Source organism: Poecilia reticulata, linkage group LG3 (genome assembly GCF_000633615.1).
Source record: "Poecilia reticulata strain Guanapo linkage group LG3, Guppy_female_1.0+MT, whole genome shotgun sequence".
Classification (NCBI taxonomy): domain Eukaryota; kingdom Metazoa; phylum Chordata; class Actinopteri; order Cyprinodontiformes; family Poeciliidae; genus Poecilia; species Poecilia reticulata.
Window position 1 is genome coordinate 22,796,124 of NC_024333.1, and position 21,100 is coordinate 22,817,223.

The following is a 21,100-nucleotide window of genomic DNA, read 5'->3' on the forward strand; positions in this document are numbered from 1 at the left end:
CATGTTGTCCTATTCCGTGTTTATATTGTACCAAATCGTGTTAATGAAATGCTGAATGTTTTTTGCTTTTTTTCCAGGGTGAGAGCAAAGACCTGCTGTTCATTCTCACATCCAAGTACAACGCATGTATCCTGGAATACAAACAGAACGGGGAGAGTATTGACATCATCACCCGTGCCCATGGCAACGTCCAGGTGGGTAACGCCTTAAAAGTACTCTAGTCAGTTTTTTTTTATTCATTTATTTTTATTGTGAAGTGTTTACATTGGGGGAAGTTTACACGCTTTGCTATTTCCAGTAGAAGCTGCAAAATTAAAAATATTTTTGTCCAACCTCAAACATTTCCACACCTGTTCTTCAGGATCGCATTGGACGTCCATCAGAAACGGGGATTATTGGGATTGTTGACCCAGAATGCCGCATGATCGGTCTGAGGCTGTACGACGGATTGTTCAAGGTCATCCCGTTGGACCGGGACAACCGAGAGCTGAAGGCGTTCAACATCCGGCTGGAGGAGCTGCAGGTCATCGACGTTCACTTCTTGTATGGCTGCCAGGCTCCAACCGTCTGCTTCATCTACCAGGTACTGTGAGGTTCGATTTAAAAAAAGACTCTTCAGATGAGAATAGGTTACACAATAGGTACGGGTATTTGTTTATAGTAAGTGGTTGTCAGTTGCCAAAGTGTCTGACAGCAAGACAAAACAGCAACAGCAGAAGTTGGACAGCATTACCAGGAAGTGGATGGTTTTGCTGCAAGCGCCTGGAATGTCAGGCCTGCAGGGGTCACTGTGGTTTGTTTTGGTATCAGACGGTAAATGAATGCACCAACATTTATGTATGGTGCACAAAACATAATTGACACATTAAAGAATATATCATAATTGTAGTCTGTAGCTACAATGTGTTATATTCCCTGATATTAGATTAAATAAACTAATAAAAATCACCTCGTGTTGCTGAGGTGTCTTGCAAGCATTGCAAATTGAATCAAAAATTATCACCATAGTCACAACAGACTTCAGAATTATTGTCATTCTAGTGATTCTTATTTTTTGTCGGCTGATTAGAAATGTTACTATGTTTTTGTATTCCTTGAATTCGTGTAATAGTCTTCACAGATTTAGGTGATGATATTTCAAGTGTGAAAAGATAGTAATGGTTTAACACGAGAAATTACTGTTCTCTCTTCATGTGTTAAAAACAAGGTATCAACCTCCAAAAACCTAGCTGTGCTTACTATTTATAGTGATGTTCTGAGTGGTGCAATCTTTTTAAGGCTGCAGCTCCTAACAGTAGCTCAAGCTTCCTACACAGTCTGGAAAAAATATGAAAATTTTTGTTTAAGTTTTTTTCATGCCTGGTTTAGGATAAAAACAGAAAATGGAGCACGTCAAAATATTTGGATTTCCAGACTTTGTCCCCAATCTCAGCCTTCTTTCCTTTTGACACAACAACTCAAACAACTTTTCCATTTGCTTAAACATAACTGCACAATATTGACTGGTTTAATCATCAGTTTAGTTCAGTGGTTCTTAACCTTTTTTGAGGTACCGAACATATGCGCACTCACTGAACCCTTCTGTAGTGATAAATAAAATATGATTCCCCCCTCCCCACATTCAAGACATAGTTGGGTCACCCCATGATCACTAAGTCTCTGAGGTAGAGTCTCTGAGAACAGTTCTTCAAAATATAGTCAGTGTTTTCAGCAAAGTTGAGCTGACTGTCTAGGAACGACCCAAGGTATTTAAAATTTGCCACAGTTTCAACAAGTTGGCCTTCGAGAGAAACTGAAACCACTTTAAGGTCTTGTTTAGGTCATTTAATTAGCTCTACATTCTTAAGAGAATTAAAAATTTATAATAAATAAAGACTGCGGTATTCTGATTTAGTAATATTAGTTGTGTTACCACCCCCACGCCACTAGAGGCAGTAGCAAGCCCGAAAAGATGCGACTAGAGAGCAGATTTAAAAGTGCACCGAAGGCTACAGAATTTGGTAAAAACTGTGAGCTTTGCTGAAGTAATTGAAGACAAGTTCAAATCCGTGCTGAGAGTGGAGCTCCTTCAATCAGGGCTCCTCCGCAGCTCTGATTGGCTAAGCAATGTAACATGATCCTCTGNCTCTGATTGGCTAAGCAATGTAACATGATCCTCTGCAGCAAGTGATGGCAAAGCGGGGCGAGTCATCACGACTTTACAAAGTGTGTTTTTATATCCGCGGCAGAGGCTCCGCCGAACCCCTGAGACTGACTCATCGAACCCCTGGGGTTCGATCGAATCCAGGTTAAGAACAACTGGTTTAGTTGCATGAACTTTTTGTGTCCTACCTTAACCTAAACCATTCCTGTTTGTCTTAGGACCCTCAAGGACGTCATGTAAAGACCTACGAAGTTTCTCTAAGAGAGAAGGAGTTCAACAAGGGCCCTTGGAAACAGGAGAATGTCGAGGCTGAAGCATCCATGGTTATTCCAGGTAAATCAGAACTGCAAGTGTCAGTTGGCTTGATTTCGTGTTTCATTATCTTCAAGCTTAAATCATTAAAACAAAAAATTTCTATCCAAATGAAATGAGAAAAAGGAGCTATTAGAGGCTAAATGTGAGCATAGCCTCCTTTTCATTTGTTTAATGAAATATCTGAAATTCCCTCAATGAGTTGGTCTCATAAGAAACAATGGAAATTGTCAGTTTTCTTTTAATTGTCAGTGACTGGTGATTAGCTGGTCAAATACTGCAAAGCAGAGTTTTTGTTTTCCTTTTCATGTCATAAAATGCATCACAGTTAGAGGTGTACTGATCAATTGGCCACCGATCATAATTGGCCGATTTCCATGAAAAAGTGTATGATCGATGATCACTGTCTCGTATTGCCGATCACCAAAACCTATCACCTGTATCTCATTTCACAGCCTGCATGTGCAGCTAATTTTCTTCGCACTATGCAAGCGCGTGGCAAGAAATGCTAAGCAATGTGGTGAGGAACTTTAACGCTCTGAGACTGAATGGGGACGTTTGCTTGTTGCAACGGAAAGTTACCTCGGGGGTGAAGCACGTCAAAATGCATCAATGCAACAAGTCTAATACGACATTTATAAAACTAGGACTTGACAGAATGTGGTTATATCGAGTCTCACTGTAGAACAAAAAGACATGTAGAGCGATCAGACAGCAGGTAAAGCAGCGAACAACTACCAACACTCACCCGGATCAGCATGATGGTCGGAAAGCTAAACAAATAACCTGAAAAATAATTTAAATCAACGAGCTAGCAGTCTAAGACGCTTGTTCTGCTCTCACTGTTCAACCTCTGCTGCGCACTACCGGTAGTAATATTTCACAGCCGTAGCACCATTTCTGCTCCACCTGGCAGTGATCTCTCACACCGAACCTCTGCTTAAAGCTGCAGCATGTAACTAAAACAACAAAATAATATTTTACATATGTATTAAAACCTGCATATTTTGGCATGTTTATGTCTAACTTAGTTGAATTCATTATCGGATAATTTTTTAGTTTTGCCAGATCACACAGTAGAATTTATACCTAACGCAAAAAATTAACAACCAATCCAGATGATCAGCAGTGATTGGCTCTCATGGGTGATCGGAATTGGTGGCAAAAAACCTGATCGGAGCATCCCTAGTCACAGTTAAAAGCATTTTACTTAATAAATACACGGATCAACAACAATGTACTTTAAAGCACTTTTGTGAAGTTAATATAAATCAGATAATGGTCAGAGAATCGTGCATAAATTGTGATCAAAGATTGTGCAGCACATTTATTTCTTTTGTGCCTTGTAGTCCCTTTAGAAGGGAACCAAATTGGATTATGAGCAGCTAAGACTATTGTCATTTGTGTATTTCTATTTTTCATTTGGGTGAAACTACCTGGATAACCAAGCGCGTTCATGTGTTTGCAGATGCTTATGTAAAGTAAGACACCTTACTTCCAGTCTAATTTATTTCCTTCTTTATTTAAAGTTCTTGTTTTTTTGTTATTTGCAGTTTAAATGTTTAAATCATAGGTGTGCGTGCGCGTGTGTGTGTGTTTTAAATATAATCATAAATGGGCTGAAAATTGACAAAAAAAAAAAAAACGAACATCTGAGTTTCGAAACTTTATAATTTTTGAAAAATTATGTGCAAATGCTTTAATTTAGCAATCATTTTTACCCTTTGTGCATGTGTTTTAGTGCCAGAGCCATTTGGTGGTGCTATAATCATAGGACAAGAGTCAATCACCTACCACAATGGGGACAAATACCTGGCCATTGCTCCACCAACAATCAAGGTAAAAAGCATCAAAATATTCAGTTTGCATCAAAGTGTTCATTATCAACCTGCTAAATGTACTACATCTGACTTTTTTTCCCCCTGTTTTGCCCTACCAGGTAAATAAATGACTCTAGATGACATTTCATAATAGAAATTGAATAGAAAATAACAGAGTGTCACAGTACTGGAAGCAGTGTTGTCTGTTCCTCTTGCTGACTTTAGGAAAAACAAAACAAAATCTCACTAAATCCATCAACAGAGGAAGCTGTTTGATGCTTTAAATATCATTTTGGTTATCTGATTCCTCTAAGGCATAATCAATTATGCTGACTGAAACCTTAGCAACACTTTATTAATAAAAATAGGGTTGATATTACATCCAAGGCAAAAACATGTCTGAAATCTGATGCATTGTCTTTGCATAACAGATTCATGTATGCATACCTTATAGTGGAAAACTGTGTATCTATCAGAATTATCTGATGTGTTTGTGTATTATTTGGACATATTCTTGCATCTTTGCCTGTAGTGAATATGTTTACTCATTAAGAATATGGCAATAGGTGTTAAATTCCATCCAGAGGCAGTTTCTTACCGATGACTTCACTTCCCGCACTGGTTTTAGTGTTCTTAAGATTAACTTGCAGTCTGTAGCACTCGGAACACATTCTCAATGCCCAGAGGAGCTCTTCAGCAGCCGCTTGCTTCTATAATTAGAGGCTGTTCTCTTTGTGTGCTGGAGTGCCAGGGTTTCATAAATTTTGGAAAGAACATTTAAATTCTTCTGATGTAGAAGCCTCTAATTTGGAGTTACGCAGCTGTTATCCTCCTGTGTCTTTGTGTCGAGGCCTTTGGCTCTGCTGCTTAGTAACTTATCAGTCTGACTTAGGAGTGGAGGGCATTTGTGCCTCTTTGAAGGCTCATTCATGCAGTGCCAGCCTTTCTGTGATTTTCACATTTGACATTTTGAGAAAAAAAAAAGGCTTCTTGTCTCAGCAGTTTACAGGAATTATTTCAGGGATCTGCCTGTTTATTTTTTTATCATAATTCGTCAAGAAATGTAATTTAAACACACAAAGCAGCTGTTTATAGTGTTTTTGCTTTTTTTAAAAATGTATCTGGTATTTAAACTTTTGTTTGGGAAAGTTTCAGCAGGAACAAAAGGGGGCAGAGGGGCAGGACTGATGCTTCAGATCCATCTGATCCATCTGTTCTTTCATGATCTCAAATTGGCATCCTGCTGGTATTTTCTATCTTTAAAAGCTTCTAGCAGCCGCTGGGATTTTCCAGCTGTTGCAGGTTCACACATGTGTTGACAGAGCTTCATTTTTCAGCTGTGTTGCAGGAGTGTTGGGGGTAAATTTGACTTGTCAGTCTATTTTAAAATGTTGAAAAGGTGTGGATGTTTAGTTCTTTTTTTTGTTGTTTTCTTGTAATCACTGGAGTTGACTGAAAAACTACACTTCTTGCCAGGTAATTATAAAATGTTGTCCTGGAGCACCAAGGTGAAAACAGAGGAGGAATGTCTGCCAAATATACATGATGCAGTTAATTATACATGAGGTGTTTGACTTTGATTCAGCCAAGATGAGCATCACAGGTTTGAAAACTGTCGAAACAATAAGTTTCAGCATAATAAGCTAACAATTCTACATGCAGGTAAATGAGAAATTGTTTCGGCTTGTACAGCAGAGTGACAACAGCAATATCCTCTTCTGAAAAGTGGAGCAATCTCTCGTTATTATTATTTTCGTAAAGGACTTTTAAATTTGTTTCAAAATCCCCTCTGGGACCACTGTGGTTTTTAATTACATGTTAAGTAATTTTTTTTCTTCAGCATTATCGACTGCTTTCTTGAGTATTTTCCTCTTAATAAAAAATATTGTTATATATGATATGATTTTGATGTTTTCAATAAATTTCAGTACTTCAATCAAATAAGTTAAACTTCCAAGCCTAACAATAAAAAGTTGAATGGAAGGAAAAAGTGTGGTAGAAAAAAAAGATGCACACACAACTAGGACAACCAAAATATGGTGAATTCAAGAATTTGTGGAAGTAAACAAGGACTGACTGAAACTGGAGTTGCAGAAGAGATGCGTAGAAGCATCTGGTCATGGTTTGGAAGTAAAGGAGTGGAAATTTGGTAATGATTTGATTTGGAAGGCAGGCCATGTCTGGTGTTGTTCCACAGTGTTCTGTCAAGTTAAAAGTGAGGAAATCCATCTACCAGGACATCTTGGAGCACTTCATGCTGGCCCCCGGCTAACACAATTTCAAGCTGAAGTTTGATATTAAAGCAACCATTTCTTAACACCTCTGCAGACTGATCACATCCATCCCTTCTGCATTGAGGATGTAATTCATACAAAACATGCCCTGACCAAGTACTGAGTGTATATACTGAACAATACATGGACATCATTTTAAAAAAAAAAACTTTTTTTTTTTTTTATTGTTTTTGGTGTTGGATTTTTATTTGCTAGAACCCATGATCTTAAAAGATAATACAACCAAAGGTCTAAAATATGTCTTTGCTTGTGTAATGCATGCATAGTATGAGCATAAGTACCACTTTGATATGAACTACTTGAAATTAATTAACGTTGTGGTAATATTCTAATACAAGGTAGAAATGCACCTCTCTTTACGTGCAGTAGTATTGCGTACCTTGTCCTGCAGAGGGCACTAAAGGTACTTTGTGGTCTTTAAAATGTCTTATGCTGTTGTCATCTAGCCAAATATTGTAGTTTTAAAGATGGTGAGAGGCTGACCACAATGGAAAAGTTGTTTCTCCCTTAGAAAAGGATTCAACATTGAATCAGATGAATAAATCCTCAGCAGAGAGTTTTTAGGAATATTTTAAATTGGTAAAACTATCGGATCAGTAGAGGAAGTTCTACAATTGAGTATATTTGTATCCAAAGTCTGCATGTGGTTTGCAGTATTTAACTATTATTGTTTCTTCATTTCCTTTACAGTTGTGCAGTTCTGGACTGGTTGCTTTCTTTCTTGTACTCCAATTTGATCTTAGAACTCTTTTTAAAACTAAAGTATAAAATTTGCTACAGCTAGTATTTAATAAAAATAGTTTAACTGCAAAGTACTTTTGTGATTCCCAAAAGGAATATGAAAAAAGAAGGAAGTATTTCTAAAATAGAAATGGTTTCATTAAAGAAAGGAGACTGTTGTTACATTGTAGTACGTTGGGCAGGAATGACCTCATGGAGAAGTCCTTCGCTTTAGAAGCGCTAAAGAAAGAGCATCTGAAGTGCTGTCTGAAAGGCTGGCAGAGACGCATCACAGAGTCTTTAGTAACTGTGTGCAGTCATGTCCCGCAGAAACGCAAACAAACCACTCCCGATGTTTTGTCCCTGTCAGTTTCGACACTAGTTCCAAACATTCCCAAAGCTGGTCGAGGTAAAAACTACTTAAAATTCCTCCTCTGTGCTCTCTGTGTTGTGTGACTGTTGAAAAAAACAGATTTGGTATCTAAAGACCCATCCACACCAAAAACTACCTGAAACCATGATAATAATGTTGATTACAATAATAATGTTGCGAGCTTATGTTGCTGTTCCTGATATGTATGAAAACTAATTCTATTGATCCAGAGCAAAAAAACAAAACACATGTGGGATTTCACAATAATTTACAGAGTAAAGAGCATTTGAGGAATTTTAAACATCCAGTTAATAAACCTAACACATATTTGTAACTAATTATTGTCATCACCTGTATATGGAAATGATTCCTGTTTCAGAGGGCATGACTCAAAATGCTCTTTTGTGTCAGAATTCGTTGTAGTCAGATGATTAACCTTTCCATGTAGACACCATCTAATGGTTTTTATGGAGACATGGTGACCTGAGGATGCTCCTCCTTGCTGCTGTTTGGTAACAGTGAGCATGGAGGATTGTTAACCCTTGCTATCCTCCTCAGAGTTGGATGTGAAAGGATAACTACTAATCCTCAGACCAATATGACTTGTGACAGCTGTTTGCATGTTTTTATCCTTACGTAAAACAGAAATCACTGGTGGTTTCCCCCAAAGTTCAATCTTTTAAAACAAGACTAAAAATTCACCTGCTTAGAGTTATCTTTCTAGCTGGAAAATTGATCATTATATTTGATATATATTATTTTGATGATGGTATTTCACAAAATGTTATGTTTGTTGCTTGTATCATAGTTGATTAATGTATTGTTTTGTTGCTGATATGTGCTTTACAAATAAACTTGATTTGAAATGCATGGCCCGCTCTACAAATGAACTCAAGTTAAAGATCATATTTTTCTAAATTTGGCATTCTGAGATTGTTCTACTACAATGAAAGAACTAGAATTTAGGCTTTTTATGCATTTTTTACAGTAGTGCCTATAAATGTGGCTTCCAAGATGAACCCTGAAGCAATCTTTTTTTCTTTTTTTTATATATATATAACATTTCTGCCCTTTACAGGTCAACTTGATATGAATTCAATCATTTTCCTTAAAACGACTATGAACCCTTCATTTTCTTTTTGAAATATTTATTTGAATTCTGCTCTTTTCCTTGCAGCAAAGTACCATCGTCTGCCACAACCGGGTGGACCCCAATGGGTCGCGCTACCTGCTGGGAGACATGGAGGGTCGTCTGTTCATGCTGCTCCTGGAGAAGGAGGAGCTAATGGACGGCACCGTGGCTCTGAAGGACCTGCATGTGGAGCTGCTGGGAGAGGTGCTCATTTGTCTTCTCCACCCTGCCTCCTTATCTCAGTCTGTCTTCACTCTGTTTATCCACCCGACTGTCCTCTGGCTTTTCTGCCATTTGCTTCTCAAGCTGTTTCAGTCATCCATTATCTTGCTTGTTGATTTTTTTTTTTCCTCTTCTGGGTTTTATTCCAACTATTTATCTACCCTGTTTTTGCTACGATTGACTCTTTAATGGTACTTCTACGGAAGATGAGGAGGAAAAAAAATTGAGCTTGCTCCTTGTTGTCTTTTGCCAAACTGTCAATTATCACTTAAGCGGGAGATTTTAGACAATGAGTATTTTAATATTGTGCTCAAAGCTGATCCCATGTTCGAAATATACAGCTTTTAGTGTAGCATTCTTCTTGCAACGACCTTCCTGTGCGTTTGGAGAGGCGAAAACCCTCGTTTCTTGTTCTGAGTGATGCAGAAGCAATCAAGCAGACTGAGTGTTCAGCAAGAGATGGATTGCTTTTCCAAAAAAAACAAAAAAAAAAACTTAGAACTGTAAGCTAGTTTGGGCAGACATGAGCAGCTTTTGATTGGAATGTCGAACAGAAAAGTCTTCAGATATTTTTGCATCAATAACATCATGCATTTTTTATGCTCAGTAAATGAGTTTGCCAAACAAACTGCAAAAACAGTTCTTATTTTCTCAGTTCTCAGTTTTTATTTTTCTCATGCCAGAAAATGAAATGAAAATCCTAATTGTTTTCCTAATTTTACATTAGGTAAATAGTTAACTTGCACTTAAGTTCATATTCTAATTACAGCAGACATGGTTTTGCATATATTAACTGAACTCACCTTTCTGTTAGCTAGTTGGACAGCAGTTCTTTTCTACAAACATTTTCAGTCTTTTTATAACAACCCACTTGTTATAAACTTAAAATTAAGATGCTTCAGGTGTATTCTTATTTATAACATATGAAGTTAAAACTGGTTTTCATCCATCTTTTTCATTAATCATAATGAAAAAGATGATCAATGTCTTTTTCTTTCTGCCTAGCTTTCTAATCATGCAACCAGACAGACATTTAAAAAGGAGCGCTAAAAGCAAATGAGGCGGATTAGCAGTGTTGCTAACAACTCTGTCTTTCAGTGATGGTGTCATTCACTAAAGGTTACTGTGAAATATCATCTACTTTTTGAAAATTGAAAATCAGGACAGTCTTGAGAGTGTCATACAACAACAGTCTTCAGTCAGAGGCTTATCCAGATTCATTGCAAGACTGACGACTACTGGAAATCCTTCTCGCCTAAAGAATCACCATCCAGAATGACTGAAGTCTGAAGATACTTGGATGTTAGGAGTCAGGACGACATTTAGTTTCCATTGGGATAAATAAAGTATTATTGAATTTAATGTAAAGTGTTTTTTTCTTTTTTTTCTTTTGTAATTTTGACAATGAAATTGTGGAAAGCATAATTTATGAGTACAATAGTTTTGGCTTGACCTAACATAGAATTGTACGTATGTCTCTCATTGCTGGCAGACCTCTATAGCTGAGTGCTTGACCTACCTGGACAATGGTGTGGTGTTTGTTGGATCTAGATTGGGAGACTCCCAGCTTGTGAAGGTAAGTAGCAAGAAAACAAAGTCTAACACATGGCTAAGTTTATTGAAACATTAGGGTTAAGGCTGCTAGTGAAGCAAATTTCCCACCAAAATCAGAAGCAAGTTTTTTGGTTCAGTTATTTTCCTATCTAAATTCTGCATTCATTGCATGCCACAAAAATATAAACAAATACATAAAACACTATAGATTTCAATAAATTTCAATTTGTCTGGTTTAAATGTCCATTGAAGTTTAAGGCGCTTAAACCGGACAAAAGCAGCACAGATAAAGCTGCATAAAGTCTGAACACTAACCCACAATTCACAGCTTTAATCTCGCCTACACATAGGTTGGCCCAGACCAAATCCCCAACCCTTTGATCCCAGATCAGTCCTTGAAAACTTTAAAACATATATTTTGTATATTTTTGGATTTCATGCCTAGTTTAAACATGTACACCTTTAGTCTTTCATTTGAAGTTTACTATATTTTATTTTCAGACTTCCGGTGTTGCTAACTTAGTAAAAAATGACACCATTTATTCTCTGTTGCTGTTTGTTGCCTGCAGCTTAACGTGGACAGCAACGAGCAGGGCTCCTATGTCACAGTAATGGAGACGTTCACCAATCTGGGGCCCATTGTGGACATGTGTGTGGTGGACCTGGAGAGGCAGGGTCAGGGCCAGGTAAATATCCAGATCTTCTTTATTTTTGGTTCGTTCTGTCTTTGTGTTTCTTTCATCTTAAAGTCAAGACTTTGTAACTTCCCTTGTTCTCATCTCCTTCAGGGTCTTGTACCTTGCCAGTGATTTTGGTGCACTGCATTAATATTCATCTAGTGTTGTGGCATCCAAGCTGGGTCAGCTATTATTTCCTTGGATTGCGGTTATTTTCAATGTTAAAATGCTTCTCGAGTACACACACCTCAATTGCTCTTCATGTTCAATTTGCAAAAGGCAGATTGTTGCTTAGATCTTTTCCTTCGGTATTTCCAACACTCTTTGTAACTTTAAAGACTTCATATTAGTCATCTGCATGTATGCTAACCGTTCCTCATTTCATTTTACCTCGAGTAAATGTCAAACTGTGTTTTGTGAAAATAAGCCAGGCTAACCCGGATTGGATTTTAATGTCACATTTAAAATGCAGGTATATATATATATATATWTTTTTTTTTTTGTCTGCACTTTTTTTGCTACATCAAAAATCTAATCCATTCTTTATATGCAACCACAAACTGAAGGATTGTGTGAGCCTTTGGCATGACCGTAATACATTCCCATCAAGATTTCATAGTTTTGTAAAAACAGGTTTCTTATTTGACCATTTATCTCACTTTGTGTAGACACAGTGAAGCAGTGGAATAAAGGGAAACAGAGATGCTGTGCAGAAGGTTTTGTTGGCAGGGTTCGACTCCAGGCTTCAGGGCACTGGATCCGCTTCCAAAGGCAGCAGTCTCTGGGCAGAGACGAGCGCGCCATCAGTCACCTACCGCTTTCATCCGTACACACTGTCTGTCTCATTTCATTCTGTTGAGGTCCAGAACTAAATCTAATCCCAATTGTTTTAATTTGCCATTTGCTGCAAATCCATTGAGCATTTTACTCAGTTAATTGATGCACACGCATTCCAAGACTGTTAATGGGGAGAAAAAAACAGACGCAAAGGACTAAGGCACAATTTTCCAGACAAAATGCAGTTTGACCTCTCTCAGGAAAAAAAAGCATAGCAGCTCAACGTGTAGTCCCAGCAGAATATTATGGGCCCAGATGTGCAGCTTAATATTTGGCTTTTGCTAAATAAAAAAAAACGGAGAAGATTATCAGAGCCCTGGGCATTGCCTGAGAGTGAATTTGACTATGTCAGGGCATTTGAGAACATGTTTGGGGGGGGGGGGGTTGCCAGGTCCATCATGACTGTTTGCATCAAGATGAAACTGTTGGGTGGCAGGTGGTACAGGGTGAGATTATGTGAGCCTGGTGTTAATCTTGTTAGTGTACCATGACTAGATGAATAAATAACATTCGGGTGCACTGCAGTCAGGCTGCACAGCAAAGCAGATTTATTAACCTCTGTGGTGTTGGATCATAATGCTGTCATGTTTCTTAATGACGGTCTCAGAAGCTTTGCGGTGAACTGATTCAGCACAGAGCTGCTGAAATGCAGATAGGTGACGGCTCTTCCACTGGGACATGCATCTGGGGCGGCGTGTTGCATTTTAATTTGATTCAATGTAAAGTTTTGAAGATTTTATCAATGATATAGAATCTCCTCATAAAAGTAATTTATTTTAAAAAATAAATGTAAAAGCTAAAAGTCATATTATGTAGATTATCTGTGGGATTTTAACAATCATGGCTTACACAATGGACAGAGTATTGTTAAGAACCTCACAATTCAATTTTAATTCTTTCGATTACAATTCTGTTTTGATTCAAAATTACTTTAAATACTTCAGTATTGATTTAGTAATAAGCAGCATTCAAATAATTCATTGGATTACCAATTAATAATTTGAAATATTACTTGACTCTTAAAGTTTTCCTGCACATTTGAACAGTATGATGGTACACATTACTTTAATAGTGTATACATAAACATTTCTGAGCAGTAAAATATCTGAAAATTAAACAATACCATAATAATACCTGTGCTTAATATGGAGTCCTGTGTTAAAGTTGATGTAAAGTATGCAAACGTAAAGAATTCTCCTCTTTTTTGTAGAAACTGACATAATCATAATCATTTTAAGTATAACTGAACTATATTACCACTCTGAGTCTTACCCCCCTCACCTGTTAGAGTAGGTAATACACACCGAATGGTTGTTTGTCAACTGCCAATAAACCTAAGAAAAAGACAATGAAGATGAATTCTCAACCAAGAATTTTATATACGACACTGAGCTGATGCAGCGTGTTTCTCTGACACTTTTGTCAGCGTTGGCAAGTGCCAACTCCCACTACATAAAGCTTTTCATCAGAGGGAAGGTTGAAACTTCCTGCTTGACGTTAGATGTGACAAATCACATTGAACCGACACCAACAGATTGCACGGATCCCTAAATCATCAGAAGCTTCACAATGGACCTCAAACACAATCCAAAACTTGGATTGTGTGTGTCTCTGCTCTTCCTCTAAAGACTCAGGCCTTGATTTCCAAATTAAATGCAAAAAGAGGACTTTGAACATCTGACCGGCATTTTTGACGTTATGTGGTCACAACATGACCACGTTTATCTTTTAAAAATGTTTTTTATTGGTCTAATGTAAAATTTATGTTTTCTCAGAAACTAAATTGTGGCATTTTTGTTAGCTGAAGCCGTAGCATCAATAACCACTTAAATTCTATCACTACATGATATAATGTAAGCTGCGCCTAATCCCATGAAATGATCAATTGTTTATTAAAAACAGGTCATTATTTTAAAATACTAAGATCTTCTGAAAAATGAATAATAACTTTCAGCTTCCGAAATATTTTTCGCTTCAACTAAAGCCGAAGTTAATTGCTTGTGATTTGATCCATTAGTTTGCCTTTATTTCTAATGTCACCGAGCTCTCACATTTTAAGTTAATTCTCAGTTATTAAAGCCTGCAATCTTCACTTTTGTCATAAAACGTGGATGGATTTCATTAGAATTTAAGAACGGAGAACTCAAGCTGGTGTTATTCTGTGGCTTTATCTTTCTCTATTGTTTCCAGCTGGTGACATGCTCTGGCGCGTTCAAGGAGGGTTCTCTGCGGATCATCCGCAACGGCATTGGGATTCACGAGCATGCCAGCATCGACCTGCCGGGAATCAAAGGTTTGCGTCTCCTGTTTGTTGAATCCTCTGTCTCATCCAGCGGCTCCCTCTTAAGTCCTGACTTTATCAAGCCCTTAATCCTCCACTGACTCGCCAGTAGAAGGTACTTCAACCTGCACATCTGTTTGCCCCAGCAGCCAAGGTGCCAGCTGTTTGCTCATCCACGCTTGGCACCCGAGACCGGGCAGATGGCAAGCATGTCATAGGTCTTGGCATGTTGCTTTCAAAGCACCAGGAAAGTTGCCAGTGTCGGGTTTTGGCGACATTTGTTTCCATTTAGTGAACCGAAGAACTCTACGGCGTCCGCTGTGGGGAAACTGTCAAGTGGAGAAATGCCGTCGGGTTTTAATGACCTTTTTAATCCCACAAAATTAGGTTCCTCTCTAAGGATTTGTCTGATGCCTAAACAAGACACACAGGCCATTAAGAGGTCCGCCTGCACTTGTTAAGCTCCAGCTGTTTATTGACACCGGCTGCCCCGAAAGTCCCAGCTGCTGGCCTGCCCCCTTGTTTCGCCAGGAGGGGCAATTATTTGCTTGCCAATCGATTTGCTCTCTGAGAAGAATCTGCAGCCGATTCATCTTCAAAAATGTTTGCATTCAACAAATGGAATAGTTAAAGATTGAGTTCGATCACTGCAGAATGGTGCTATAATTACAGTTTATCCTTGAATCCTTCCCCTCCAGGTTTGTGGCCACTTCGCTCTGAGGCGGGCCGGGAGACAGATGATATGTTGGTACTGTCTTTCGTGGGTCAGACGAGGTGAGGGTTTACTGTGCAACCTGCCGGATATTTATGGCATAAAGTCTGATTGTAGAAATCTGCTATATTGTTACTTTTTTTTCTTCTTCTCCTCCCAGAGTGTTGATGCTGAGCGGAGAGGAGGTTGAGGAAACCGAGCTGCCAGGTTTTGTGGACAACCAGCAGACATTTTACTGTGGAAATGTTGCACACAAACAACTCATTCAGGTTTGTAACCCATCCTGAATATCAATTAATGAATGAACGACTATCCAAGTCTGTTGTTTGTATTCAAATACATAAATAGAGTCAGTCAAACTTAGTGGGGATAATTGAACAAATGAAGCAGGGCCTTCTGATTTCAGTGTTTTTGTGGAGGCCGAGGTGGTAAGACTCACTAAAGCACCCTTAAGAGATTTGAACTGATAAAGTTGGAATATTTTACAGTTTATGTTCTGGAATATATATATATATATATATATATATAAAACAAATGAAATAACTACTTCATTAATTTACCAATGCTATTTTTTAAAGGCACAAGCTCAAACTCCAATGCTAACTTAATTTCTCAGTACTTCAGGAGTTGCATCACCAGGTTTCTGTCTCTTTCAATGCAGTAAAAGTTGATGAAGCTGTGCCAAAGAACTTTGGATCTTTATGTCCTCAGATATGAATTACAACAACCATTAAGGTTGCTGATCTCATCAATATTAAGCCTTAATGAAAGCATCTCTGTGGTCACTGTTCCTACGAGGCTTTAATTATTAAAGATCTGTGGATTATTACTGCAGTCTATGTAAAATCCAATTCCGAAACCCTTTTCCACGCAATTCCTCCCAGCAGTATGTGACTTTAAGATTATAACCACTAAGTGATATGTTGTCAAGGGATGACTCATGTATATATATCTGGTTCTCTTTGTTTGTCTATTAAAGTCTATTTTTGACTATCTAAAAACATTTAAATCTGAAAAACAGAAGAGATTTGTTGATCTTAATTGCAATTTTTACTCATTCCAACTTAAAATCGACTTGATTGTCTCACAAATCCAGAATTAATTTCTAAACATGTATATTTAATTGTGGTCTTTGATTATTTTATAAACACTATGCTGAATCTGATTTTTAAGTGATTTATTTGGATAGTCCAGAGTATAAGGGCAGCAAAACGATTTCATGCATTTTATACTTGCCTGTAATGAATATTGTGTCTCATTTAAATTCAACTTTAAGCCTGTATTTTTTTTAAATGAAGATCATTCCTGCAGGCCATTCTTACAAATAAATATTTAGACTCTTGTGATAGCTCTGCTCATGCTTTAATACTGGAAAATGTTAAGATTTCTACTACCTCGCAATGAAAGTAGTTATTTATATTATTCAGGTTTTAAAAATGGTCTCACACCTCTTTCATTTAAATTCATCTATAAAGTTTCAGAATGAGACATGCTTTTGTTTTTCCTTTAGCTGTCACATTGACAATAACAGAAAACTTGAGCAGTAGATGGTTTACAGCAATATAATAAATCAACCGCAACAGAATGCAGAAATTTGTCTTTTTAAATATGTAAAGACATAAAAATCTGTGTGCGCAGCAGTACTTTTGTATGAACTATAAATAAAATGATTTCATGTAACATCAAAGCATTGTTTATAATGCATGATGTGTATGATGCCTGACTCTGCAGGCCTTCAYAGCCTTTTAGCATCGGTGCAGCTCATTATTTTGGTCCATCATCCTGCACCAGCTTTGCTGTTTTAATTAACCTCGCTGTAAAAACTGTGTGCAGCTTATTCTGGTAAACAGGTTCAAGCAGGCTGACTGTGCCTTCTTCCTCAGCATGTTATAGAACATTTAACATATAAAGGCGCAGCTTTTAAACAATGCTGAGTGTCAAGAAAAGCCTACGTGCTCCCCTCAAAGGGGCCAGTCAGAGCTCAGACAAGTTAATGTGGGACTAACAGCGGAACTGGTCATAAATACAACAACTATGAGATATGTGTCGCGCTTGTGAGACAACACAGGCTTTGCTGCATATTTATTTTGTTCCAGATGAAAATAAAACTACATTTGATTTAAAACAAACAAAAACAAAAAGCATCACATTTTTGTTTGTAAAAGTCTCTCTAGTGTTTTGCGTTTGGCATTGTATCACCATTGCTAACTTGGGTTGTATTGTTTTCCCTTTGGAGATTTGGAGGCTGGCAGTTTGATATAAACCATTAGTATCATCACCATAGCATCATTCTTGCAAAAGTATTCATACTCCTTTAACTTTTTCGTGTTTTGTAACATTCTAGCTTTAAAATTTAGTGATAAATCATCTCTAAATACCTCATAATTGTGAAGTTAAGACGATTATAAGTGGTATGAAGCTGTACTCGCAAATTAAAATGTAACAAATATACATTTATGTTCAGCCTCTTTATGTTGACTGAGCAACTATTTTCCTTCATAAGTTGTCTAATTAGTGTTGGTATGGAAACAGCTGGTCTGTAAAGGTTTATTAGAGAACTTAAGAAAACAAACAGCATCATAAAAGCATATCCATGTACATTAAGCAATAAGTTGTTGAAAAATATTCCTGGACTGGCCTGACTGCTCTTTCTGCAGCAGGACGGCAACCACAAAGCCAGAGTCACAAAGGAATGGTGCAAATCGGGTGATTTAGATTCACCCCTGGTTTCATACACTTGAATGAAATGAATGGTTCATTATGAAGCCTCTGCAGAACTTGATAAAATACAGAGGAAGTATATCAACCATTCGTTGTACTGTGTCGGGGTGATGGGGACATATCTAAAACATAAAGGACCCCGTCTATAGAGGACTGAAGTTGGCCATCCCTGGTGTAAATAAGAGCAGTTAGAATGGCCTAGTCAATGTCCCGAACTAAATACAAAACTATCGGGTTTGTTAATTGCTTTTCATAGAAGCTGTCTATCCAGTCTATCTCGGGTTGTTTTTCAAAGAATGGGGAGAAAATTGAGTCTACCAAGTATTGACTCTAGGGGAACTGAATACAATTCCACCATTCATCATGGTTCCACTTTAATTATATGCTACTTAGATTGGGCATGTCACATTAAAATGCAAATTTTTATACGCAATGTGAAAAAATTCCAAATAAAATAAATCAAAGGCTGTTATTTATTTGCCAAGGCACTTAATTACAGTGTTGGAGATTGCCCAACATATTCCTTTCAATGTTCTCCAGGGCAAATCTTGCCCAAAATTGTTTTGTTACCTTATATCAGCAAAATCAGCCATATTTAATGCATTCTACTAATTAAAAAGTTGGATGTGGTAAAAAAAATAAATTAATAAATAAAAAAGTGAAGTAGTGTACAATGTAGAAATAGCTTGTGTAGCATTTTATTTTCAGCATGTGAGCCTGGAGATGAAAGTTTGTAGCTTAAAGCAAGATTGAGTTAAAACACCCTCATAAGGACACTAATTTTGTTTAAAATAAAACTCCAAATTTATTTAGGGACTATATTGATACACAACAGGAGGATGTAAAGAACATAAGAAAATAAGATAGCTTAAACATTCATAGAAATTAAAACTAGCTCTTTCTTTTTTGCATGGAAAGTAAAACAAACCTTAGAACCTGAACCATTTTGTTCTCCATCTTTTGCAGCTGATTTCAAGTACTCTATTAAGCGTCCTGTATCAAATATGTGCTACTTTCACATCTCATTACACAGCCGTATTACGGGCCTTTCAAACAGCGCAAAACCTCCATTTATAGTTCCGCTCCTCTCTGTACCTGCTGCAGTCTAATAATGAGGTCTCTATAGCTCCTTTTCTTTTGTTTTCGAATCTCTTCATTGCTGCATGGCTCTTTTTAAATCATTACAGTTAGGAATAATAAATGTGTGTTTTGCTTTAGCCTCAGGCGTTGTATTCTCAAGCTTTTACAGATACAGTTGGAGGAAAATAAACAACATGTTTGTAAAAAAACAAAGATGAGTGTTTCCTTATCATATATTTTATATAAGAAGACACACTATTAGCAGACTTAATAAAAGCCATTTTTGATGAACTGTCGGATTTAAGTGCCTAATTTTCTAATAAAGGACAGTAAATTCTGATAATTCCTATTAAATCAGTGTGTTTGTGATCTGTTTTTATCTTGTTTTCAACATTCAGTGTGTATCTGCTCTACAGGTAATTCTGTTAAAGCATTGTTCTAGTATCTCCTTCGACAATAGAAAGCTGTTTATTCTGCTCTGTCCAACTCTATTCAAAATCCTTTCTCCGTTTTAAAGATTTCATTCTTAAGCTCCACAAGAAAAGCTTAGCTCTTTATTTTCTCTTAAATTGTCTTTCCAGCCAAGTTATTGTTCCTAAAAGGTCTCTGTGTCCCTCCAGATCACATCAGGCTCTGTGCGCTTGGTGGTCCAGGACAGCAAGGCCTTGGTTAGTGAATGGAAGGAGCCGCAGGGCAAGAACATCAGCGTAGCTGCCTGCAATCACACACAAGTGGTGCTCGCCGTGGGACGAGCATTGTACTACCTGCAGATCCTCGCAGGAGAGCTCAAACAGATCAGGTAGGAATACCTGGGGAATCACTCGCCACATACAGCTGGAGGTCTCAGATCATCAAAACAATTTTAATTTCAAAGATAGCTCGAGCAAATTCAAAAAGTTTGCCTTGAATATTGATTTTTACTTGGCAACGGATAACGGGTATCTATGCTAATCTGGCACTGTGTTAAATAGTGATTTATCTCAAAAACTGGTTGTACCATCCTGCTTGGCATCACCTGCCATCAAAGATTTGTTGTCACATCACTGCCTTCACTGTCTGTTGTTCTTTACTGAATTGTTTGGTAACACTTTATTTGAAGGGGTGTGCATAAGACTGACATGACACTGTGATAAACACGACATAATACCTGTCATGAACATAAAGAAGTCTTTATGAATGTTTTTAACAGTTATGAAGTGTCATTCGGTAAATAATGACACTTTTAATGCAAAGTTGCTCTAAAAGTTGCATTAAAAATCCATTAAAAGTGCCAACTTTGAATGATTTTGTAAATTATGATAATTTAATGCAAAGTTGGCATTTTTAATGGATTTTCAATGCAACTTTTAAAGCAACTTTGCATTAAAAGTGTCATTATTTACTGAATGACACTTCACGACAACCGTCATAAACATTCATAAAGACTTCTTTATGTTCATGACAGATGTTATGTCATGTTTATGACAGTGTCATGTCAGTCTTATGCACACCCCTTCAAATAAAGTGTTACCAATTGTTTTAATGCAGTCACATTGGAGGAGGGTTTTTTTTTTATTATTATTTTTAAATAAAAATACATAATGTGTCAGCAGTAACATCTGTTTTGACCTATGTTAGTCATTTTTTTAACATATTGGTATCGGTTCAATAAGTAAAAGTGTTCCAGTATTTATTTTCATCGTACTGCTGTTTGTTTAAACTAATATTAAGAAAACAAGTTAATACCACAGATTGCAGTCTGTTAATTATTCCTGGAAAATTCATGTCAAGATGTTTTCTTATTAAATAAAATGATTAATAAGTGAACAGCTTGATCTGCTAATCTTTACACTTTCAAAATGGTTAATAAATATTTTGAAGGATGATTAAGATTTTTAGTCAAAAAATGTGGCTTTAATTCAATTTGCAAAGAAAAACAGCATGTTTTACTGATTTGCTTTATTGACATTTAGTTCAAGTCAATGTTTGTCTCTAATCTGGTAATTCCAAACTATTAGCTCTATCAAATATCTTGCTGTAGATTTATTTAATTTCAGATGCGTTATTAGAAAAAAAAGCTGAATCTTTTAATGTCCAAATGTGTAACCAATACCTCCAATAAAAGTATCAGCTATGATAAGGCTGATACAATCATAATCATAATGTGATGGTGGGAGTGATGCTTGTACATCCATTAGTATACTGTGTATAATGAGAACACACTGTGCTCAGTGGTATACCTT

General features: G+C 37.1%; 1 protein-coding gene across 1 annotated transcript in view; it reads left to right on the forward strand.

The window, feature by feature from the left end:
* Window positions 1-21,100, forward strand: part of ddb1 (damage-specific DNA binding protein 1) — a 47,575-nt gene that overhangs the window by 2,070 nt on the left and 24,405 nt on the right. The window contains exons 3-13 of the mRNA XM_008405646.2: window positions 78-194; window positions 362-583; window positions 2,362-2,476; window positions 4,197-4,294; window positions 8,840-8,998; window positions 10,509-10,592; window positions 11,140-11,256; window positions 14,275-14,377; window positions 15,064-15,139; window positions 15,238-15,346; window positions 19,499-19,677. Of these exons, the coding sequence (XP_008403868.1) occupies window positions 78-194; window positions 362-583; window positions 2,362-2,476; window positions 4,197-4,294; window positions 8,840-8,998; window positions 10,509-10,592; window positions 11,140-11,256; window positions 14,275-14,377; window positions 15,064-15,139; window positions 15,238-15,346; window positions 19,499-19,677 (1,379 nt within the window). The remainder of the gene's footprint in view (window positions 1-77; window positions 195-361; window positions 584-2,361; window positions 2,477-4,196; window positions 4,295-8,839; window positions 8,999-10,508; window positions 10,593-11,139; window positions 11,257-14,274; window positions 14,378-15,063; window positions 15,140-15,237; window positions 15,347-19,498; window positions 19,678-21,100) is intronic.